The sequence below is a fragment of the Alligator mississippiensis genome, chromosome 10 (assembly GCF_030867095.1).
Source record: "Alligator mississippiensis isolate rAllMis1 chromosome 10, rAllMis1, whole genome shotgun sequence".
Classification (NCBI taxonomy): domain Eukaryota; kingdom Metazoa; phylum Chordata; order Crocodylia; family Alligatoridae; genus Alligator; species Alligator mississippiensis.
This window is the reverse complement of record NC_081833.1, coordinates 77,583,848-77,608,919: the sequence shown is the minus strand read 5'-3', so window position 1 is coordinate 77,608,919 and position 25,072 is coordinate 77,583,848. Positions and strand designations below refer to the sequence as shown.

The 25,072-nt window shown below is 48.5% G+C and overlaps 1 protein-coding gene and 1 non-coding gene across 3 annotated transcripts in view; both read right to left on the bottom strand.

Annotated features, from left to right (window-relative positions):
* The window catches only part of AP1G1 (adaptor related protein complex 1 subunit gamma 1), a 47,234-nt gene that overhangs the window by 11,499 nt on the left and 10,663 nt on the right, over positions 1–25,072 (bottom strand). For both annotated transcript variants that reach the window (XM_059714018.1, XM_059714019.1), the window contains exons 2-13: positions 23,528–23,731; positions 19,549–19,673; positions 15,417–15,558; positions 14,454–14,550; positions 13,104–13,180; positions 6,951–7,046; positions 6,492–6,572; positions 6,081–6,179; positions 5,656–5,711; positions 4,763–4,876; positions 1,700–1,840; positions 1,094–1,148 (exon numbers count right to left, since the gene is read on the bottom strand). In XM_059714018.1, the coding sequence (XP_059570001.1) occupies positions 1,094–1,148; positions 1,700–1,840; positions 4,763–4,876; positions 5,656–5,711; positions 6,081–6,179; positions 6,492–6,572; positions 6,951–7,046; positions 13,104–13,180; positions 14,454–14,550; positions 15,417–15,558; positions 19,549–19,673; positions 23,528–23,728 (1,284 nt within the window). In that variant the 5' untranslated portion in view covers positions 23,729–23,731. The remainder of the gene's footprint in view (positions 1–1,093; positions 1,149–1,699; positions 1,841–4,762; positions 4,877–5,655; positions 5,712–6,080; positions 6,180–6,491; positions 6,573–6,950; positions 7,047–13,103; positions 13,181–14,453; positions 14,551–15,416; positions 15,559–19,548; positions 19,674–23,527; positions 23,732–25,072) is intronic.
* Positions 3,064–3,150, bottom strand: LOC132243650 (small nucleolar RNA SNORD71). The gene has a single exon (XR_009455377.1). It is a non-coding gene; the product is annotated as a small nucleolar RNA SNORD71 (small nucleolar RNA).

Here is a 25,072-nt window from a genome sequence, read left to right as displayed (position 1 = left end):
TGGTGAGGTTTTACTCACCAAGGCACCCCTGGTGGTTACAAGAAACAATGGCCACAAGCTAGCAGAGAGCAGATTTAGATTGGACATTAGGAAGAACTTCTTCACAGTTCGAGTGGCCAAGGTCTGGAACGGGCTCCCAAGGGAGGTGGTGCTCTCCCCTACCCTGGGGGTCTTCAAGAGGAGGTTAGATGAGTATCTAGCTGGGGTCATCTAGACCCAGCACTCTTTCCTGCTTATGCAGGGGGTCGGACTCGATGATCTATTGAGGTCCCTTCCGACCCTAGAATCTATGAATCAGATGATCCACCCTCAACCCAAAAGCAGCTGTGGCAGAAAATCCAAAGAGAATGTGTGCAACCCTGATGAGCACCGTTTCCTAGCTGGCCCCTTCCATAGCTCCTCTCAATGTTCAGGAGTTGGCTCTCATGGAAAATAATAACTGTTAATCATAACCAAGGATGCTCCTTTCTGTACTGGGACCCACATAATGGGACCATTCTGGCACCTGAGCTAATCCCAGTTCCTCAGTAGAAGAGCTATAGTCTCAAATGTACCTGTCAGCTTCACCAGGTTGGCCAAAAACAAATCATCAAGTGAAACAGCAGACAGATCAGCTGGCCCTCAGTATTGTGGTTACAAAAAGGAACCTAGGACTACCTGACTAAGGTGGTCTGTACTGACAAGGCCCTCGTCCCTCAGGCAGCATTTGGCCCCTTGGCCACGGCTCTCCCAAAAGGGCTTGTGTTTCCTTTTCTATCTGCATTGCTTGCAGCACAAGGAGGCCCTGAACCCAGCTGGAACCTCTGGGGATGCTCCAACATGAGGCACAATGACACCATTCCACGGCACCTTCCCCCAGGCTCTGTTGAAATGTGCTTTTTGCCTCCCAAAATAACATGAAAAGAACGACCTTGCCAAAGGTTTCAGGACCCCACTATCCACCCCAAAAGGTGCTGCATTCATGCACTGAGGCTGGCTGTTGGCAGCAGGACAGCCCACAGTGGTCAAAGACTCTAAATACCAACGCAGCCTCATCTCTGCAGGGTTAGAGCAAAGTGCCCACGGGCTCTCAGGGAACAGGCTTGCTACTTACCGTTGTCAGGACTCGCATGATTGTGTCTATGTGCCAACGCTTGGAAGGGGCATATCTGAGAAAACAATTTGGAAATCAAGTCAAAAGGTGACTACCATCAGCAGCTCCTGCTGGCATCCAAGCCTCCTCTCCATTCACCTCCCAGCCCCTTGCCTTCCAGGAAGTCTTTTCACATTCCTTTGGAACCTGTCTCTCTCCAACCTACAGGACGTCAGCTTTGACAGACCAGCATCACGATGCAGCCCAGGGCACTCTGCGCAAACAGTGCCACAAGGCTGTTCTGCCAGCTAGAACATGCCCCCCACCGGTCACAGTGCAATAAGCTGGATGCGCCAAATGCGGCATCTTGCTGCTCCTTGGAATACAGTCCAAGTCCTGGACTTGTTTAACGACAGACCCAGTTAAGCTCCCACATAAGATGCCCGTCCCACAGCAGTCAGCACTAGACCGTACTGCTCCTCTGGACAGGCCTCCTGCCAACTTGCACAAGGCTCAGTCTGCAGCCTACTGAAGTGTCCCAGCCTCGTTTCTTCTAGGCAGAGGAACAGTGCACTCCTACACAATTCCAGACCCCAGGAGGGCATAACGTGCACATTAAGTCCTTACTTTTCTGCTGCAAGGAATATTCCAGATGCACAATCTGCCTTGAACTCAGGCTCACAGGAATCCAGGAAATACAGCAGTTCCTTCATCATTCCACGGATGTTGTTTCCATTAACCAGAGCAAAGCTCAGTTCCATTGCACGCCTGGGACAAGATGGAGGCAAGGGTAACAAGTGACTCAGCTATCACAGGCTGCACAAATGCTTGTTTCACAAAGAAGAGGCAGCAATGCTCATTTACCCTGAGGGGGGGAAGGGGCTCTGAAGCAAAGAGCCATCACCTTCCCATCCATGGGCTGTTTCCAAGTTCTCCACCAAAGGGATAAAACAAAACAATGGAGCAGTCCCAGTAGTCTGCAAAGATCTGTGCCTGCAGCTAAGTTCAGCTGAGACACGGGAGAGATGGCAGGACAACCGCAGGCTTTGACAGGCTTCACAGATTTTAGTTCAATTACCTGACTTCCTCCACAATCCAAAACAAGCCAAGCCAGAGCACTTCACCCAGCAACCCCTGCATTCAGATCATAGCAGCTAGTCAGACTAGACACCCAGACTGGATTTAAAGGCTCCAAGTAATGGAGAGCCCACCATGCACCCAGGCCAGCTGTTGCAGGGGTTACCTCCAACCCCAGTGGTAAAAGTTTGGTTGGCCCTAGCTTCTACCCATCAACTCTTTTTTTCAACTGTTAAACCAGGGAGCTCTACAGCAGAGGCCTTCTGCCCATGTATGCACCTGCTGGCAGTCACCAACCTACCCCTTACCCTACTCCCCGATAAGCTACACAGACTGAGCTCATACCATTCTAAAAGGCAATATTTACAGATCTCAAAACATCAGTCCTGAAGCTCCTTCCTAAATCTCTCCAGTTTCCCACCATTTTGGCACATTTTGGGACTAGGGACTCATGTTCAGCTGGGTCCATTTAAATCCAAGTCCTTCTGTTCCTGCTATTTAATAAAAGGTCTCTTATGCCTAACCCTGCTGGGCAACAGGCTCGTCCATGCGCGCGTCAGGTTAACCAACAACACAGCCAGAGGCATTTGCACAAATGGTAAATGCTGCTCACCACAAACACATTTTTTTGAACATATTAAGGGATTTGTTCTCTTTATGGAGCTACCAGCCCCAGTTTGATCACATCTGGGATTTGCACCGAGGTTCACATGAAGAAGGCATTTTGTACTGCACCACCCAGGCATTTCACACATTACAACCTGGCTACTGGAGACAGGGCTCAACAGAGGACCAACAGCAAAACGTACAAGATGGCCACACTTTTCCCTGCACCCATTTCCACAAGTTCAAGCCTCACAGCTTCATCCGCTCCAAGGAGTCCATCATGCTGTAAGCCTACGGCTGGAATGACAAGTGCGTTGTCAGCAGCTTGAGTGTCAGCATTGCAAGAGAACGCTCTGCCGATGGATCACTCTAAAGCTTCATCCTTCAACAGCACAGAACAGAGTACAAGTTTCCCTGGGGCTCCAGCATGCATTCAATTTCCTAGTGGTCTCCGACACGTCTCACCTGACGTCCTATACTCAGAGGCCATGCTAGTCCCTGACAACACAGCCATGCCTCTATTTATAGTCCCATGCAAGTCCCAAGTCAGCAGCAGAGATATTCTGATCTACAGAATCCTTGTGCTGTAAGGACAGATTATGCAAAACCTACTAAAAAGACAGACTAAGCCCAGCTTTAACAGAAAAGCAAATGCAAAGAAATCAGAACCCCCTGGGCAGACAACAGCAAAGGGCAAAAAGAAACCTAGAATACAGTAGCACAAAATGCAGATTCACCTTGGCAATTAGTGTTCCGTATGTACAGACCATCATCATTATAGTACAATCAAGAGGGTCAAAAAAGGAGTCAGGACAGCTCAAAGGGGGAAACAAAACCTGTCTGCAATATGCCGACAGCAAGAGGGTAAAAGAAATCTAGGGCTGCAAATGCAGAGACATCGCATCACAGAGCAAGCACACAATGGTCTCCATCTCTCTGATTTTGGTGCAAAGATGCATGGTACATTGCACTGAGTTCTAGTCACCAATTAGGAGGAAGACTCCTGACAAACAGGAGGGAGTTTAGAGAGAATGGTCAAAGAGCTGGGAAGGAGACTTAGGAGAAAGATTAAATGAACTGAATATATGCAGCTCAGCCAGTGAGGAGACATGAGGGAGTGGGATGGGAACCATAACAACAGCCCACTGATCCAGCAGGTACAAAGGCCAGAGGGGGAAGAGTAACTTGACTGTGGTTAAAATGGTCATCAGAAGTAACAGGACAAAATTAAGAGGAAGAAAATTTAGGCCAAATATCAGGAAAAACCTTCTTAATAGCAAGACGGAGCAGGCTCCAAATCCCCCAAAGGAGCAAGCTGCAACCTCACACTGAGCACTAAGAAGGAACAAGGAATGCTTCTGCAGTGCAAAGAGCAAAGCCGGACAATCTAACAGATCTGCCTCCCCATCCATCTGCCCAAGTCTTCTTGCCTAGAACCTGTACAACAGCAGAGCCCTGCATAAAACCCAGAACAGTGCAGAGCTGTCTAGTCCTCCACACAGAACAGAGCTGCTCTGGACATGCAGTAATAAGGTCATGGTGTCACTGTAGCTCCAATGGTCCAGGGAGCATGAGGGAAGCAAGGTCTGTTGGGTGATATCATTTAATGAACCAAATACATAGCTGGGGGGGACATCAGATAAGCTGTACACAAGGAGTTAAAAAAGCCATTGCTCCTTAGCTTGCAGCATCTGCTTCCTCCCTAGAGCTGAGGGAAGGCACTCTGAGCAGTTTTCAGGTGCAAGTCTCTCCCCCAACTGGAGAGCTGATTGAATAAAAAACATCACAGACCAAGCCTTGCTTCTGGCATGTGGAGCATTTACAGCTGAAGGGGGGCTTTACCAAGAAGAGGCAAACTGCATTTGACACAAGTCAGTTTGAGGCTCAGTCCGAACTCCCGTGTTCCACAGCACAAGTCTACATTATCCTGAACAGTTAACCTGCCTCTCCCCTCTCACAGCCCACAGTGCAATCAGGACTCATCCAGTTCACCAATTGTGCAGTTACCGTTTAATGGAAACATCCAGATCCTTCAGGCAATCCACAATGGTACTTCTGTGCCGCTGGACCGCATTGTGATCCGTCTGCACTGTCTTCAACAAAGATGTCAAGGCTACGTATCTGGGATAAGAACACAAGGCAGAATCCCACGTTAACTCTAGCCATCCTCTTTCGTTGTAAAAAATGTTACCCTTTCTCTGACAAAGCAACATGGATGGCCCCATGCCACTGAGAGCCAAAGGAAATGTAGCATGCTGCTATCTGCCCTGCCCAAAGGAGGGTCTCCAATTGGTGTATGCAATTTGCATACCAGAGTCGAATCAGACCCTTTCAACCTGGAGGGTTGGCTACACTGCTGCCACCAACACACGGCTCATTCACCTGGACAAGCAGCACTCTGGCTCAGAGTCCTCACGCAAAAGCCAGGGTAAATATGCACCTTATAGGCCAAATAAGATATATAGAGCGCACAATCTTTTATGAACTTCAGCTCACTTCCTCAGTGCTGTGAAAGGACTATACTGTAGTCTGCTATGTAGTCCAGTGTATAAAGCAGAGTGAGTCTGGAATCCTCATACCAGCCCAGATCAAACTGCCTACTGCTGCTTCAGCCAAGAAAGGAAAGCAAGCAACTTCATTGGCTACTGGAATAAGCCTTATCTGTACCATTACAGGACATCAGGCAATAGTTCCAGACCCGCTGGCCAGGAAGCAAAGGGCCAGGATCAGATACGAGGACAGACGTGGAAGCATAACATAGTTGTGAATGCCAGTTTGCCACATCCACACCTTCAGCACTTGCCACCACTTGGTCTTATGCTACTCTGCTTTGGCAGAATTTTCACAAAACAGTATCCCACATACTCCTCCACCTCTGACACACTCCCCATTGAACTTACCTAATATTTTTGTCATTATTTAACAGGAAACGGCCTAGGATGTTAATGGCTAACACCTGCAGAAAGAGTTCGAGATGGTTAGTGTCCACAAGAGGCTACTATTTTGCATCACTGCTCCACAAACCCTCAGCCTCTTGCTGCCAAAGTTACTAGCAGGGGTTTAGCCGAGAGGCAGGAGAGAACTCCATATACCAGCAAACCAGATGCCATACATAGCAGCAGGCTGCTCTCTTTAGAAAAGTCTCTCCCCCAGAGGCAGTGAATTCACTCTGGGCCTCACTACTTGAGGAAAGTTAAGCATAACAGTTAGCCTTCACAGGCTTTCTGGCATGCCCAGCCCCAGGAGATGTGCTCCATTGAATCAGTCACCTCACAGCTAAACTCCCATGCGCCTGGCAAAGAGCACCAGGGTAAGGGCTACATACTCGCAGTCCGCTCTCAGACTTGATGTCCATGATAGTCAGCACAGTCTCGTAGAGAATGGCATTTCCCACATTTTTACTTGTTTCTGTATTGGTAGCGACCTGGAAGAAACCAAAGAAAAAGTAACTATAGCCAGTATCTGGAAGGTGCACAGCAGCCTACCAGTATTCTGTTGTTCTGTGAAAGCAGGGCACTATCTTCCCACATTTATCTTCCCAGATTTATTTTTGCCAGGACAAAAATCACAGCCCGTAGGAGCCTACACCTGCATAATGAGAGCCACCACCTGTTGCTGCAGGGAAAGACTAGTCATCCCATGTGAAGTACTGGGAAACCACACTCACTAAAAGTAGCAAAATGAAGTTAAAAGGGACAATTCTGGCTGAATCTCAGCTTAGCCTGGCAGGCCTCACCTGTGCAAGTATGTCATTCATTGCTTCACTTGAGTCATCATCATTGCGTCCCAGAATTCTTAGTAACCGCAGGATCCGCACCTGGAAGGACAAAATGCAGGAAATTCCATCACATCAGACAAGTGCCTACCGCATCTAATAGAAAAGCACAGGAGACGCAGGTCAGATGCGATCTGGCAATGAAACCAGTTGTCTGCTTTAGAGCAGAGAGGAGGATCCGAGCCCTCTTCCCTTGACGGGATCATTCCTAGGTCCACAATTTTTATTGTGCTTATGTCTCCTCCCTCAGAACCAGAACCACAAGGACCAGGAAACAGAACTGAGAACCCCAATGAGGCTAGGAGCCGTGCTCCCCCTCCTCCCCCAACCAAGAGCTTGCACAATGTGCTAGGAGCACAGATGCCAAACCCCCAAACAGCAATGGAGATATAGCTAGTCACGACCTTCTCCAGTCCTTACCTGCAGGAAGGGGTCACTGATCCCAGACACATCATGCTCTGGTGAATATCCAGACATGATAAGGTTTTTTAGGATACGAACTAACTGGGGTACAAGCTGAGAGAGAGAGAAAGAAAGTCATCAGATACTCCATGCAGTTAGACCCTCCTCACACTTTTGAAGTAGGGATCCAAGAATGAGCCCTGCACTTGGATGTGAGGGCAGTATACAGATCCTCCCTCATGCAGCCCAGCCCATGGTACTAGGGAAGCCTTCTCCGAATACCCATGACTCAGCAAGGGGACACCCAAACCTCTGGCCAGGTGCTGACCCCTACCACAGCTGCTCAGAGCGCTGTCCTGCCAGCTCTCAGTCAATACAGACATTTGTAGAGCTGCTCTCAATGCCATACAGGAAGAATGCAACCCCCTGCCAGTAGCAGGTGGAAAGGAGGGGGCTGGGACTTCTGTGCTGTCCCCGACCTGGCTGCAGAGCACTTCCACATCACCCTCTGGCTCCTTTGGGCTCTATTCCATAGGGAAGAGACCACACCTCGGTTACAAAAAGTCCTGATCCTGAGGGCTCTGTGACACTGCAGAAGCAGGAAGATCTAGCAATGGTCACCCTAACTCTGATGGAAGAAGGAGCATTTTCTTCCCTCCTCTCCCTCTTGGATTGTCCACAAGACCCTGGAAAGAGATTCTCCACCTTGTCTCCCTCCCCCAGAATCCATTAGTGGGCAGCTCTTCCCCTGCTGGATCCAGAGCCTGCCACCAAACCCTGCCCTTGCTGCTCACAGGTCTACCCACACGATGCTGGCCCAATTGCCCTCATTTCCACTGCTGCTCAGAGGTTCTGGGTAGCAGCTGTGAACCTGTATTCAAGGCTCTGGCCTGCAGCAGCAGCGCCAAAACTGCCCATTGATTCAGGAAGACAATGCTGCAGCCTGTTCTGCTCAGACCTGGAAACCTTTTGAACTACAGGGGCTAGAACATTACAGCAAGAGCGTAGATCCTGCAGGTGTGCTGGCCTGGGTCTCTGGGGACAGCTTCCCAATCCCAGCCTGTGTCTGCCTTTAGGAAGGTGGCATCTCTATGCAACAGCTTGACTGACAGTGCTAAAGATGGAGGGAGCAGAGACAGGGGTCTCCTTAATGAGACCAACTCTAGGACTGGGAGCAACATAACAGATCAGTAGCCATTTGGGAGACAGTGATCACCTAATAATAGAATTCAACATAAGACATCGAGTGGGTAAGGTAACTAGTAGGGTGAAAGAGCTAGACTTTAGGGAAGCTGATCTCAATGCACTCAGGCGATTAGTCAAAGAAGCACTGCAGAGTAGGAGTTTTGAAGGGATAGGAGCCCAAGAAGGGTGGCTGTGCCTTAAGGAAACGATCCTTTGGGCACAAAGCAAGATGATCCCTGAGCGAGGCAAAAAAGGGAAAGGGGCCAGGAGGCTTCCATGGCTGACCAGAGAAATCCAGGGCAGCCTAAGGGCCAAAAGGGGAGCACATAAAAAGTGGAAACAAGGTGAGATCACTAAAGATGAATATACCTCCTCTGCTCGTGCTTGTAGGGAGGCAGTTAGGCGGGCCAAAGCTACCATGGAGCTGAGGATGGCAACCCAAGTAAAAGACAACAAGAAATTGTTTTTTAGATATATTGGGAGTAAAAGGAAGGCCCAGGGAGGAATAGGACCCCTGCTAAATGGGCAGAAACAATTGGTGACGGACAGGAGGGACAAGGCTGAACTCCTCAATGAGTTCTTTGCCTCAGTGTTCCTAAGTGAGGGGCACGACAAGTCTCTCACTGGGGTTGTGGAGAGGCAGCAGCAAGGCGCCAGACTTCCATACATAAATCCTGAGGTGGTGCAGAGTCACTTGGAAGAACTGGATGCCTTTAAATCGGCAGGCCCAGATGGGCTCCATCCGAGGGTGTTGAAGGCACTGGCCGACATCATTGTAGAGCCACTGGCGGGAATATTCGAACGCTCGTGGTGCACAGGCCAAGTCCCGGAGGACTGGAAAAGGGCTAATGTGGTCCCCATTTTCAAAAAGGGAGGAAGGAGGACCCGGGCAACTATAGGCCAGTCAGTCTCACCTCCATCCTTGGTAAAGTCTTTGAAAAAATTATCAAGGCTCACATTTGTGAGAGCCTGGCAGGGCAAATTATGCTGAGGGGAAACCAGCATGGGTTTGTGGTGGGCAGATCGTGCCTGACCAATCTAGTCTCTTTCTATGACCAGGTTACGAAACGCCTGGACACAGGAGGAGGGGTGGATGTCGTATACTTAGACTTCAGGAAGGCCTTCGATACGGTATCCCACCCCATACTGGTGAACAAGCTAAGAGGCTGTGATGTGGATGACTACACAGTCTGGTGGGTGGCAAATTGGCTAGAGGGTCGCACCCAAAGAGTCGTGGTGGATGGGTTGGTCTCGACCTGGAAGGGTGTGGGCAGTGGGGTCCCGCAGGGCTCGGTCCTTGGACCGATACTCTTTAATGTCTTCATCAGCGACTTGGACGAGGGAGTGAAATGTACTCTGTCCAAGTTTGCAGATGACACAAAGCTATGGGGAGAAGTGGACACGCCGGAGGGCAGGGAACAGCTGCAGGCAGACCTGGATAGGTTGGACAAGTGGGCAGAAAACAACAGGATGCAGTTCAACAAGGAGAAATGCAAAGTGCTGCACCTAGGGAGGAAAAATGTCCAGCACACCTACAGCCTAGGGAATGACCTGCTGGGTGGCACAGAGGTGGAAAGGGATCTTAGAGTCCTAGTGGACTCCAAGATAAACATGAGCCAGCAGTGTGACGAAGCCATCAGAAAAGCCAATGGCACTTTATCGTGCATCAGCAGATGCATGACGAATAGGTCCAAGGAGGTGATACTTCCCCTCTATCGGGCGCTGGTCAGACCGCAGTTGGAGTACTGCGTGCAATTCTGGACGCCGCACTTCAAGAAGGATGCAGATAACCTGGAGAGGGTCCAGAGAAGGGCCACTCGTATGGTTAAGGGCCTGCAGACCAAGCCCTACGAGGAGAGGCTAGAGAAACTGGATGTTTTCAGCCTCCGCAAGAGAAGGTTGAGAGGCGACCTTGTGGCTGCCTATAAGTTCATCACGGGGGCACAGAAGGGAATTGGTGAGTATTTATTCACCAAGGCGCCCCCGGGGGTTACAAGAAATAACGGCCACAAGCTAGCAGAGAGCAGATTTAGATTGGACATTAGGAAGAACTTCTTCACAGTTCGAGTGGCCAAGGTCTGGAACGGGCTCCCAAGGGAGGTGGTGCTCTCCCCTACCCTGGGGGTCTTCAAGAGGAGGTTAGATGAGTATCTAGCTGGGGTCATCTAGACCCAGCACTCTTTCCTGCTTATGCAGGGGGTCGGACTCGATGATCTATTGAGGTCCCTTCCGACCCTAACATCTATGAATCTATAATGGCACTGTTCTGAGGCAGCGCATAGCTCCAGGGGCATTCTCCGATTAGGGCAATGAGGGCGCATGCTAGTGACCACAGCACTGGGGTCAGGATTCCACGGGCCAGTTGCCACAGGCCTGCTGTATGTTTGCAACAAAACATCACATAGCAGGTGTGCATTGCATAGGAGATAAACAGAGGCCTATTAAATCGCTACTTCCTGCCAAAATCCTCCTGTTACTAATAGAGGTGGACTGGTACAGCACAGAGTGGGCAGGGAGGGAGAGGGGTGATGCAATAGCCCCCGTTTTACTCTCTCCCTTCTACGAGAACTTTTCTCGTGCAGTGGTGCTGCAGCCTGATTGCCAGGCGACTTGCTGTGATGTTAAAGTCAACCTAGTAGCTCTGCAGCTGAAACTAAAACTAAACCCTCCCATCCCATTCTTTCCAGTGAGTACAGAAGCTAGCATGAGAACTTCCTAATCAGCCACCTCCACTGCAGTCTTTTCTGCCAGCAGGACTGACTGCTGGACCCCGGCAGGCTGCCGAGGGGGCAGGGACAGGGACTGTGTGCTCCAGAGAAGGGGCACTGGTCAGCAGACAGGGTCTGGCAGTTTGGTAGCAGTGCAGAGCTGAGCTGATCTGCAGTGCTCCAGCAGCACAGAACATACACTGTGGGCAATGTCCCGTGCCATCAAGATGCTCTGCCAACAAGGACCACTTCCACTTGTAGGTTTCAGCTGGCCCTGTCGCTTTTCTGCCTCTCCCCAAGACCTTGGAAGCCTTCCAGAGGCCCCTGTAGAAATGACTGAAAAGGGCACTTTCCTTCCAACCTGAGGGAGGTGTGGTTTTCTACTAGCTGCCTGCAAGGGACAGGCAGAGGACTCCCCTCCCACGGGACTTGTGTGCACGAGCATTCTTGGAGCCCCGCTTCGCACTTGGCTTTCTTATGCACAGGGCATGCGACTAGGACTGATGACAGGACAAACAGAGGGAAAGGCTACAGCCATAAAGGTCAGTTGCTGCCCCACCTTCCATCCCTACAGCCAGCTGCTCCAAGGTGAGGAGTAATAAGCCAAGTATGTGGAGTGTGCCTGTTCTGAACAAGGTGGCCTGTGATCCCCTGTATGCTTCCCAGGGCTACTAAACCTGCTGGCCCTTGTATAAAAGGGCAGGGTTCAAATTCCCCAGAGCTGGTGAAGCAAAGCCCACATTGCAGCAAGGAGAATACGCCCAGGCTCCCATGCAGAAGCACCCCACGAGGTTCCTAGTGCTCCTCAAACAAGCAAACAAACCAAAGCAGGTTCAATCTGAGTGGCTACAACTGAGATCCAGGGCTGCTGCAGACACAGGAGTTTAGTGACAGGACACGACTGGACCACAACAAACATGTTAGACAGCAGGGCTGAACTAGCACGTGACATTAGTCACAAAGGCAGCATGGAGGCATGATGCCTCCATGTGGTGACTGGACACAAAGCAGCCTCTACAGACCCACGCCAGCATGCATCATCTAGAAAAGTTAATGCTTACCTTCTCATTCTAACACAGAGCAGGATTCCAAACAGACAAGAGGGACAAAACAGACGAAGCAGGCATTAGGGACAGTCCAGTGTCATACTGTCCACAGCATAAACCACCACAAGAGAGATGGCTAGAAGAGAGCGCAACCAAAACAAGGACCTGGTACAGGCATTAGACTCAGTGCCTCACTGCTCTCCCAGCGCTGCATTAGCCGCTAAGGAGAGACTGCGATGGGCAACGTCTCCAGGCACTTCCATCGCCCCATCACACATGCCTCTCCTCTGGCACACATGGCTGGGGGCAGGGAGAACCCCAGCTCCAACATGGCAACATGCCCAGGCCTCAAGAAGAACATGTACTGGCCATGCAGGCCAAAGGAGCTTGTTGCTAGGAGTGGTCAGCGCAGCAACTGGCTCCATCAGCTTTTGCTTGGTTTCCAGTTCCTCCCTTGCCCAAAGGGATTGGAACCATGTGCCGAGGAGGCCTTCCAACCACTTCTGAAGGAAGTTACAGTTCTACAGTTAAATTCTGAAAGCAGTAGACACAGCAAGAGGTTACAGCAGGCAGGGGCAAGAGACTGGTGCCAAGTAGAGAGTGCTGTAACAGAAGAGCATCCCTTTCTAGCCCTGGGAAGGACACTGTTGGCTCTTGAACTCTCACCCGCTACCCTGGCAACCCTGGGGCAAGGCCCTCGGTACCACCTGCAAGGTGGATAGGAACTGTATTGCAAGTGCTTCACATCCGGCACGTGCAAAGACAAGCATGTAAGACTAAGGCTCACGTGTGAAGTGTAACTTTTACTTTAGCCCCCTTCTCATTAATTACATAGAAGGAGATAAAAGATATCCCACTCCTGAGGCCTTTGTATAACCAGGTACAGAAGAAATGGGATTCCCCTGAATACAGGTGACAGAACTCGCTGCAAGTTTTATACTGAACATGCATGAAAGCGATCCATCAGCTGCTAACAACTTACCTCTTTCACAAGGACACTCAAGAATGATCACACAGAAGATTCCCAATTCAATTTGTGATTGTGTGTATAACGTGTTAAAATATTTGTGAAGCACAAAACATACAGCAGTCTCGTGTTCCTCACGCAAAACTAGACATGGATTTTGGTCAAGCTTCTGTTCACACTCGTTTGGCCATGAGCAAGGAAGGATGATGTCAGCCCAGAAAGAATACGTGAACTATCAGCAACACTAGTGAAACTTTGCACTTACCTTTCTGAAGTGTGCTAGCATGTCTGGGCTTCTCTCACACATCTCTGTGAGAAGGACAACTGATGTGTGAAGAACACCTGTAAGGCCAGAAACAAAAACTAGCTGCGTTTATCTTACAAAGGCTCCAGGCCTGATAAAGATGAAAGCCACAAACACCAGAAAACAGAAGCTGCAGATCTATAATGTCCCTCACCTGAGCTGTTCTGTCCAAAAGGAGATGCACTGCATTTGCAGCAGGCCCCAAAAGCCAGCAAGCATACATAGTTTGTAGTGGAGTAGCAGCTAGACAGAAAAGGGCCCTGTCTAGAGGGGATTATATGCTACACAGACAAGGCAGACAGCAAGATGCAGGCTAATGTAAGAGGTTGAGGAAGCAAAACCTGTTCACTGCACTTGCATGGAGCTGCTTTTCTTACTCCCTAGATTTGCTGACCCTGTCTCAGGGCTGCTGTCACACCCCTCTATTCCCACGGCATAGGAGGGCAGGTGTGTGAACTAGGAGAATGGACTATGTGATATCAGGCATGGTTTGATATGAAAGGACAAGGTGTCCAATGTTTGGATAGTTGTCCTTAAATGCTACACCTGAACAAGCACTTCAACTCAGAAGAGAGGTGCAGAAAACAGCATCCAAAACAACACATTTCAAGCTTGCAAAAAAGTTATTCTCTGACCAAGACTGTTCTGGGTCCAAAGAACAGCTATGTAAAGTGGCCCCTTCTTGCTCAGCAGCCTGTTTTGCATTGCAAGAACCATGCAATTCATCTAGTCCCAAGAGCACTACTGAGATCCTGCCACTCTGGGAACACAAGCTAAGCGCTATCCTGTTTTGCTCACCAGCTCCATCTGTATTGTCTTGATACAGTCACGTCACAGACAAGCCAGATCCCAGGTGGGGCTTGTAACCTGAGCAGCCAGAAGGTCTGTGGTCTTGTGCAAGAGTGCCTTGAGCTCAGAGGAGGTTCACATGGAACCCCATAGGGCCGTTCTTGCAAGGGAGAAACATACCACAAATTAAAGTCCACTTTGCTAGAGGCCCTTTAAGTAGCACATCAGATACAGTCACTATCTTATTTACCATTTCATCTGCCTTGAAAGAAAAGCAGCAAGTGCTTTGGCAAATCAACAGAAATACCAGTGTCTGTGGATTATGTTGTGCAGCTTCCTACAGAAGCAGAGAATCACCTCTAGCTCTTTGCCTTCTGCCCTATGCAAAGCATCTGCTCTCACAAAAACAGAACTACACAGCATCCATAGCTCTCAGCCAAAGGCTGGGTTAGATGTAAGTATATGCAACCCCTACAGGGAGGAGCAGGTAGGACAAGGCAGGTCCTTGCCTGCTGACATTACCATGGTTCTTCTCATTCAGCAGGTTTTTGGTGGCTGGCAGGAACATCTCCATGAGTTCAGGCACCTTCCTGATGACATGCACAGCACACAATGCTGCCTGTAAGAGGAAAGCAGCATTGTTAAGTACTTCCCTGCTGTGGACTGTTGCCAGCTGACTCCAAGGAGTAGCCATCAGGACCAGAGATTTCAGAGGTGCCTACTCCTAGATTAAAGCTAACAAGACAAGTGTGTTCATTATCTTAACACGTGCTGCATGTTCTCATGTGCAAAGCCTGCCCATGACCACCAAGTCCTGGCTCTTGCCTTGTGGACATTTCAGTTTTGAGCACACTAAGGTGAAAGTTCAGGCATGACACCAGGCACCCGGGGGGATCTGTGGTTATCCTCCACATCCTCCTGTCAGAGACGACAAGGCTGATCGCACCACACACGCTCCTGTGGTGCTTCCAGCCTCCTCCAAGCATCTCCCCCAGCAGTGGCCAAGAACAGCGCCTACCCTAGCTAGGGCCTCTGCACCTGCCAGTGGCCTCCCCCATCTCATTCAGAGCTTGCATATATGCTGTCTTTGGAGCTCTTCCCTGACAGCCATTTGAGAAAACTTCAAATCTGCATCCACATTTTAACTGATAACCTTACTGGTGCGATCAGAGGCATCAAGGTCAACAATGGAGAAGACAATCAACTAACTGCCCCATACTGTTAGAGGCGTTCCTCCAGGTCAGAGGGAAGATCCCAGCAGGTGAGAGGCTGCATATGCGCGACGTAAGGAGTTCTGTGCTACTGCCACCTAGGCTTTCTTTGCTGTGTTCAGGAAAGGATCTGTGGCCTCTACCTCTGCCAGGGCATGGTGTCCGAGTAACATCCAGCTGGAGTGCTCCAGACCACCTAGCACACTAGCTATCTTCGGGGTCTGCTGTCTGCCCACACTTTAGCCAGCAAGTGCTCTGGGAGCTCCCCATGTACCTTCTTCCTTAGGTAAGAGTTGGAGGTTTTGAGGAGTTTCTCCACCTCTCCAGCAAGGTCTCGGCACATCTCTGAGGAGCCCATGCAGCCAAGGGTGCAGAGTGCCAGCCCCTGCACATATTGTGTGCTGTGATTAAGGTCACTGCAAACAGAAAGCAAGAGCAAGCCAGTCAGCATACACATAGGAAACTCTGTACAGGAGAGAGCTCAGACTGTAGGTATGGGCTGGGAAGCAAAGTGTTGTACTAGACAGGTAGCCAGGCTGTTGGAATAAGGGTGGAGAGCAGTGGTCATACACATCAAAATGATCTGCCAACACACACTGCCTTCTGGAAAGGGCACAAGGGAAATGACCATCAAGCAGGTATCCTGCAAGAAACTATCAAGTAGGTATCACAGCACTGGGGCACAAGGACCAACCTGGGAGGACCACAGCCATGCACAACCTCATTTCCTCCTTTGGGAGCATGACGGTTCCCAGCCGCTCCTCCCCAGATGTTCCTTCTGCCACAGGTGCTTCAGCCAGTGACAGAGGCCATCTCTGCTTCATACAAGATGGGGAGAAAAGGAAGGAGCCTTCCAACCTTCTGCAAACTAGAAGGGTCTCCACACAGGTGACTATCATCAAGGTAAGGAGTTATGTTTTTAGGCAGCAAGGGTGCAAGGTCATCGCTTTTGGGATGAGAAATAGTTTTGTACTACACATCTGTGGCAGTCCTAGGCCAGGGCAGAAGAACCCTATCAGAGTGGAGGTCAGCAAGCCAGCGACCCTTAATCACAATGATCACCAGTTTCATCCCCTTCCCCCTATGCAATAATACAGGGTGCAAGTTCACAGTGAGTCAATGTCTGTTACTATTCTACACAGAGCTGCATACACTGGCTAGGAGTGGCAGGGAGGGCAGTTACAGAAGTTACTTTGGTTCAAAAGTTTTCAAAACAGCCTCCCAGAGGCTTGGCAGACTGGCTGGTGTTCACCTGTGAATCTGAACATGGGACTGCAGATGGAGAGAAAGCAGAGAACAGGAGTTTCGTTCAACAAGTCATGGCTTAAAAGATCATAGGAAAGTCAGGCTGGAACAGACCTCACAAGGTCATCTAGTCCAGTGCCCTGCTCAAAGCAGGAGCATTCCTGACTAAACCATCCCAGCTAAGTGTCTGTCTAACCACTCTTGAAAGTTTCTAAGGATGGAGGTTCCACAACTTCCGTAGGTAGCCCATTCCAATGCCTGACCACCCTCACCGTCAGAAAAAGTTCCTCCTAATCTCCAACCTAAATTCCCCCTGCTCCAGCTTGAGGCTTTTGCTCCTAGTTTTGTCCTGTATGGCCACAGAGAAAAGCCCACTTCCATCATCTCTATAATCACCCTTCAGGTATTTGAAAACTGTTATCAAATCCCAACTAACTATTCTCTTCCCCAGTCTAAAGAACCCCAGGTCTTTCAGCCTCTCATAGGTATCATTTTCCAGGCCCCTGATCATTTTTATTGCTCTGCACTGGACTCTTCCCAAACTGTCCACATCCTTCTTGAAGTGTGGGTCCCAAAATGACTCCAGGTAAGGCCTCACCAGTGCTGAATAGAGCAGAAAAATTGCTTTCCCCAATTTGCAAGTAACACACCTGTTAATACAACCCAGGATGCTGTTGGCTACCCCCATCCTGCACCACCTCCACAATAAGAGCGCACTGTTGGCTCATATTCAGCTTATGGTCAGTCCCATGCAACTCCCCCACTACTCCCAAGTCCTTCTCTGCAACACTGCAGCCTAGCCAGTCATTCTCCAGCCTGTATTTGTGCATGCAGTTATTCTGTCCCAAAGACAGGACTTTGCACCTGTCTTTGCTGAGCCTGTCTTCTGGTTGATTGTGGACCATTTCTCCAGATTATTCTAGATCCTACCTCTGCCCTCTGAAGCATCCACGATTCCACCCAACTTTGCTCAGCATGAATTCGATCCCATATCCAAACCATTAGTGAAGATATTAAACAACACTGGACCCAGGACAGACCCCTGGAAAACCCCACTTGATACCTCCTCCCAACAAAATGCCGAGACATCGAGGATTACTTGATGAGAATAATGATCCAACCAGTTGTGTCCACCATACATGATCCAGTAATTGTTGAAGAGGCACTGTTGCTGGGGCTCTCAAGGAGACCCAATTTCTATTACAGGGCACCATCCTGCCATAAAATTAAGTGCCCAGAGCAAGAAAAGGATTTGCTACCACCTGTACCAATGTTACCCTAAAAACAAATCAATAAAAAGCTCACCAAGATCCCCAGACTTCAGTTCAGGGACAACACAATGGGGAAGAATCTAGTGCCAGAAACAGTTTGACAAGGTCTCTGCGTGCATCATGGAGATACCCAACAGTAACTATTTTAGAACACCGCTTTAACTATATGCTTAAAAAGGAATTTATGCCCTAGTTTTTCTTCCAGAAGTAGTCTGCCTATCAGTGATCTTTCATTAACAGTTTCTATGCCTTCCCAATTTTGTGTGTAGTTTGATCTCTTCCCTACATCTTACATTCACCTCAAAAGCCTTTGAATTTAGCTCACACCTGCCTTGGCAGCCCTACTTATTTCATTCTTGTTTGATCACCTTTAGAAATACTATCTGTTCACAACTTAATGAAGAGGTGAATCCTGACTCTGTTAAAGCCAGCAAAACTTGTTTAAAATACACGGGGTTAGGAGAGACAACCCCAGTATACCTGACCTTGGGCTGCTATACTAATGCAAATCACACCAGCAGCAGAAAGGAAGAGACATGCAGCTTTCCCAAGGTAACTCGGAGCATGTGGCTATTACTGCACCTTACCAGCAGGGTAGACAATAATAGTTTCTATCTTTGGCAAATGATTACTGTCTCCTTCCCCATCTCCCAATGTCCCTGATCCATTGGGATTGAGAGCACATAACTATCAGCACCAGTACTTCTATCTTTTGCAAGACTTTCATCCACACCATCCAACACACAACTCTTTTTCAAGGCATTTTATAAATGCTTATTTGATACAAAAGGAGCGATGCAAAGCAGTGGGGTTGCTAGGTACAAAACATGCCGGACAAATCCATACAAACAAGGCAATGAAAAGTTAATCCACTGAACAGCATGTGCCCTTTACTCATCCATCCGCAAACATTATGACGTCTACCACAGGCTGTGTGGCAACCTTAACTTTGCTCTTCTGGTTATGTCACCACACTCGATCACTTCTACACACAAGCCTTTGCCAAATGAATTACTACCTTTATTACTGCAGCACCTAGAAATTTGTCATAAACCAGGATCCCACTGCGCTACAGACACAGAACAAGGCCACTCTTGCCCCAGAGCTCAAAAATCTAAGAAGTCTTCCCAATCTGTCCATGCCTTCCTTGAACTGCAGCAGTCAACACTGGACACTCCAGGGAAGGCCTCACCAGCCTTTCCCACCTCTAAGCTGGGGTCTCAACAACAGGATTTCCTGCATCTTGATGCAAATCAAAGCTTTCCTGCTGAGAAGCATACCGTCTTTCTCTCCAGCCCTGTTCAGTGGGAAAGACCCCTACAAGTTGCAGCTGTATTGCAACCACATCCTCCGACTCAAAGTCCACCCACTTTGTAACCATGACTAAGGACACTGCATTATCTCAGACCTGCTTGACTGCAGCTTGTTTGTCGCAAGGTAACCATTCTCCCAGTGCCTCCAGAAGCTGTTCTGCCAGCAGCATGAAGCCAATTTCAGCCCTTTCATCTTCCTGCACTGCCCGCTTAGGGAAACCTTTAGAAGCAGGATGTTCCCATTCTCAGTTATGCAACATCAGCAAAAGTGACTGTCTAAGAAACAGGGAAGGTCCATGCAAAGGGTACTCGCCATACAAACCACAACTGGAATCCTTCAGGATCAAAGCAATTTGTAGCAGCCTCCTCCCTCTAAAGGAGCTGAGCAGCCCCCAATACAGAAGACAACACAACAGTGGCCTGACACAGTCAGTGAAATAAGAGTTCCCAGACTGAAGACACCTGTTTTTTGCTAAAAGCCATTAGAAAACAGACATGCCAGAAGTTGCTGCCAGGAGCACTACGGTGCTGGAATGCCACCATGCACCTGTGATGGGGAAGCAAAGGGTAGTCTTACTTCTTGATGCAGTTGGTCATAAGGAGGTGTACATCCTGTCTCTCATCCAGCAGTAGCATGGCACCCAAGTACCCAATGCGCTTATCTGTGAATTTCTGAGAGGCAATAAGCTTGAGGCACTCCAACTGCAAAAGAAGAGAGAGATAAGTCAGTATGGACTGTATTTCAAGAGAAACTACTTCTTGAGCTTAGAGACTGCTCCATCAAGTATTTCAAAATGCTGGCTAGTGCCATCCCCATTTTAAATAGCAAAAGGTCTGTGCAAGTCAGTAGCAGGGCCAGGATCTACACCAGCATCTCTTGACCCATGTCACAGCAATCAAACACATTCCAATCATACTAAACTGTTTTTAGAAAGTTAATTTAAGACCTGGCACAAGACCACACAACACTGTAGGGGTGTGTACAGATGAGTCAGCCAGAGGCAAGCTCAACTGGGGCAAAGCCACCCTACTAACTTATTGTCAAGTACTACAGCGTCTTACTGCCAACAGGAACACTAACCAGCATGCAGGCAGTCAGGCATGAGCAGCCAAGAGCTAATCCCAACAAAGGGATCAACCCACATACTGCTGAGTCTTCCCACTCTGAAACCCAGAGAAAGGCCTGGTCTGGTGTCCACACAAGAACAGACCATTTGCAGGGTACAGGATATACCTCTTCTAACAGCACTGGAGCTGGGAGGAGGCAGAACTTTGTTTTTCCTTCCAGTGCTTTGAAAAGCAGCAGTACAGTTCTGTGGCAGACTAGGGCTGACAAGCCTCGTGACAGGGCTGTTTCAAGGGAGAATGTACACAGAGCAAAAGGGAATTCCAGAAGCTAGGGCCAGCACAGAAGGGAGACATGAAGAGCAGTTAGATGCTGCTATGTAATATCTGGAGAGTCTGAAGAATCATTGGTGGGGCAGGACAGTGCAGGGCACTGAAGAAGAAGATGAGGAGCCTGAGTTTGATGTGGGCAATGAAAGAAAACTAACATTGTGGCTCAACCACTGGTAAGGAAGATAATTTTCACATGTGAATGGGACAAGATGTCTAAGGCAAAGGCAGAGTTTCAGCTATGGCAAAGGATGCACTTCATGAGGAATATCATGGTTGGATTTACTGACAACCATAATGAATGAGAAGTCTAAAATGGACACCTTGATCTTGGGCATGGAAAACAGAATGAGAAGAGAAAGCTTGAGGACAGAAGCAAGCGCAATTTGTGCCACCAAGTCTGAGTAGGTGGAAGAAAAGACAAAGGCACTTCAGGAATACAAGGCTGAAGAGAATGAGAGAATCAGGGGACACCTGCAAAAAAGGGCAATTGAATATGTGAGCCTGGAGGAAGCCATCCAAAGACCAAGTATAGAACACACTCTCTCTAATTCTCTTAATTTGCTAAGCCTTCATGAACTACAGTCTAAGAATCAATAATGTGTAGAGACTAAAAAGCAACAGACAGAACCAGCAACTTAAGTCATTCCTTTTTCAGAATGAATTTTAAAGAAACACTGAGTTGACCACAATAGGGCATTGTGGTATTTATCCCCAGACATTTGTGGATGAGAGATACAGGACTGTTGATACTCTGAGAAACAGCTGGTGAGCTCCAATTTCCTGTGCATACAAATATATGCACAGTGGCTTCAAGCAGAGCACTGCTGAGTAACATGACCAGGCTGGAGCTCTCACTAGATCTAGTTAATGGAAGAAACCTTGAGAATACTATATCCATTTCATTTAAAGGGAAGGTGATGAAAAAAAAGTCTGCTATCTTTTTCCAATCAATATGCCAGGAAGACATGGCACATCTAGGACCAAAAAGGCAAGCAGATCTTCCGTCACCTTGCCTGGCATCTTTGTCATACTAGGCTTTCATTTTGGGGACCTCCCCCTCTAGACCTGAAGCTGATGAATCTAGAAACTCAGTCGCATCTTAGAACTGAGAAAGAGGGAAACTGGCCCAAGTCAAACCTCTCTCTTCAACCTTCACAAGATCACCTCCCCAGCTCGTGTGGCTTCCCTTCCCAGTTTGCTCTCTTCAGGGACTGAAGTACTGAACTGCCCAGAGCCCAGGAGGGTCCACTGTTGGGTAACACTACTCTTAAGCAGTTCCAAGATCCTGCCACAAAGCAGATGCCCTCACGCTCCACCTCTAGGCTTCTTAGTTCTTTGGTAGCCACTCCTTCAAGAAGCCAATACTCTGCCAGTTTCACCAAGCTCTAATGAAGCAGGATGGTCAAAGCTTTGCATACAACTGCCTTGGAGCCTCTTGTGAAAATCTTCACTGCAGCAAGTACAGGGATACAAGAATTGCCAAATTAGATCAGAACCAAAGGCCAGCAGGGCAGCCCCTCTCCATCACGACTCCTTGCAGCAATACAGAATAAACTGCCCTATCTCCCCCCACCATTCTAGCATCTGTAATTAGAAAGTAGTTTGAGTTGTGAAACAAAAGAGTCAGTTTAAAGCAAGATGCAACCATCAGGTGAATGAGTCCCACTTGTGTACCACAGCCAGGAATCCCACTCGGGCATGCCTGTAGCTAGTTCAGTCAAGTTTAATATCCATTTTGAAGTCTGTCAATTATTCTCAGTAGCTATGTGGCTATCTAATCCCTTTTTCAAGCTTTCAAGTTCTTAGCCTTAATGATTTCCTATAGCAACAAGTTCCACACTTTAGCTAAGGTGCTTGGCTACATGAATTAATAAGATTAGAGACATGTGACTGAGACAAGGTGTAAACAAAGTTGTTCTGACAGTGGCTCCAACTGTAGGACAACATCCCTGTATCATGGGAGAGGAAGTCAACAACCCAAGGACAGAACAAGGAGTGTTATGTTAGGCAGGACTGTTTCACCTCGCCCTGTGTAGGCTCACTGCTCCAATCGCACGGAGGGCTTCTGGGACCTAGTGCAGCTTTGGTGCACTTACTGCTTTCTGCACACAAGTGCAACTTGCAAGTCAGACCATAAATGGATTTACACCAAGGACAAGTAGTAACCTCCAAGGAGGCAGCCATGGGTCTAGATTTTTTATCTTCTACTGCATCAGGCTGAAAACGACCCTGGGAAAACTGAGGATAGTTTTCATAACACAATGCAGAGCTGTGTAAAGATACCCAAGCTAAGTCCAACTAAGCCAGTCCCAAAAAACAGACGTAATGCAGCCTCATCTGAAAGGTGCTCCATCCTGCTGATGCAGTCATACAATTTCCAGGACTCAAGTAGTGTACCACTTAGGACTTACCAACTTGTCTGAAGCCAGCACAGGTATCTATCTTGGCATATGCTGCACAGCAGCTCATTGTCATACCCTAGAAGCCCTTAGCTGAGGTACAACCAGAAAGGAACTTTAAAGGACAGATTTTTTCACAATGATTACATGACAGCTCTAGGGTGAGGCACTCTGTAAGAATTCTTAGTCTACACTTCCCTGGCCTCTTCCCCCTCTCATACCCAGGCCCAGGGGGGAAGTATCCATGCATCTATGAATACTACTACAGCTGAACAGCCACAAGAGAGACCAAGAGCTTAGGACAACTCCTAAATGGTGTTAGATATTTATATGGATTAATATTCTCCAAGTCACATTAGCTAAGATAGGGCAGAGAGATCTGTCTTTTTGCGCCTGGGCACAAACAAGCTCCATACCCCTTCTTTGAAGCACATGCCCTTGTACCCAGAGACAGGACACTTGACAGACTGGGCACTTGGTTTTCTGGGCTACAGTTCAAGAAACACTGACCTACTGCACACCCACACTCCACAGCCAAAGCACACTGAAAGATGGACATTTTCAGGGAACTCAAAATACTTTTTATCTGAGCCTGGGCAACCATGGGTAGGTTCTGATCTGAATATACACACTTAACTGCAGCAGGACTGGCTGGTTCAGATCCAGAAGAATGACATCAAGGAAGGCCCCCAGGACTGCCACCCATCCTCAGAGATAGACAACAGATGTGGCAGAGAAGCCTGTGCCAGCCCAACTCACCTGTCCAAAATGCGCTGGGTAGCCCAGCATGTGCATGTACAGCAGCTTTGCCACGTTCCGGCAGCGGTACGTGTTATCCTCTTCTCTGAAGGATGACCGAATAGCAGCACACTCCTTCTGGATCATCTCGCGCTCTTCTGCCTGGGTCCGTGCTGTCCGGATGGTCCGGATCAGCTCCCGCAGTCTGATGGGGGCTGGCATCCTCTAGGAAAAGCGGGGGGGAAAAATATGTAAGCAGGAGAAAACCACACAACTTTCTCAGGTTTCAAACAGACAGCTTGGTTCCTTGTCTTGTGGGTGCAGAGAGGATCAGAAAATTCACTTCAGGCTGCTTGTCAATAAAGACCTCGGAATCAAGGGAGCTCACTCGCACCTACTGTCCCCCTTTCACAACACACAGTGACCACAACAGACCAATTGTTATGCATTAAGTCAGCCACTGGAAGTACAAAACTGACATGGGTCCCCTACCTCACCTGGTTGAGATGTGGGAGCAAGGGGAGGAAGGAAGGATACAGGAAATGCATCTGGAAAAATCTTGCAAGGAATGTCCTAGTGATCACAACTAGCAGCTTTTTCCAGAAAGGCCACGCACAGGTACCTGCAAACGCAAGTTTACCAGCAATCTGGGAAACATCCACATTTTTTGTAAAAATTAGTGTTGGTTTTGATAACAAAGTCAGACAGAGGCAGATTTCAGATAAGGGATTAATGTATTCAAATTTAAGAGTCCAGGTTCACATAGTTCCTCCTAGAAAAACGTATATGTGGATTGCTTTTGTGGCTTGGACACATTTCAAAGAGCCCTTTTAAAATATTCAAGTTGATGCTGTCCCTTTAATCCAAGCCTCCCAGAACAGTCCTTTCTAAAACAAACAAGTCTGTCACATTATACAGTGCAGCCAGTCAGTCAGTAAGGAGAGAGTGCAAAGAAAGTCTGTGCCATGTGAACTCCAAGTGCTCTCATCTTACCAGACAGGATACAGAATGGGCTGTCTGACCAAAGGGAACATGCCTTCCCAGCAGTGCCGCCAGATCCTTTGAAGGGTGCTACTGCGAGGTGCAAGGAGATAAGCAAATAAGTGCAGGCTTGTCTCTGCCTGCCCCGTCCCCTCCAAGGAGGTAAGCCCTGTAATACTGGTCGATAAATTTGTTTTCAAAATTGGGTGCCGCTCAATTCACAAGAGTTATAGAGGGGGCCTCAAGCCCAATGACACAGAGCCACAGCAACAGAATTTTCTATAGCTGGGAAATTCATTTCACATATTCTCTAAACCTGCCTTTGGCATTCAGGGAGAACAATCCTCAAAATTTTCCTCGGTCTGCAAAATGCAGAGACAGCAACAGGATCATAGCTCCCCTACTTGTACCAACTGTGTTGTGCTCAGCAACACAGCCTTGGGGTCCGTGCCAGACTGCATCGATTGGATCACCACACACCCCACAGCCTCATACCATAAAGAAACTAGTTGCTTGGGGTATCCTGAGCAGCACTGCACGGACCGTGTAGGCATAACACTTGGTCAGTCAGACAGGGTCTGCCCA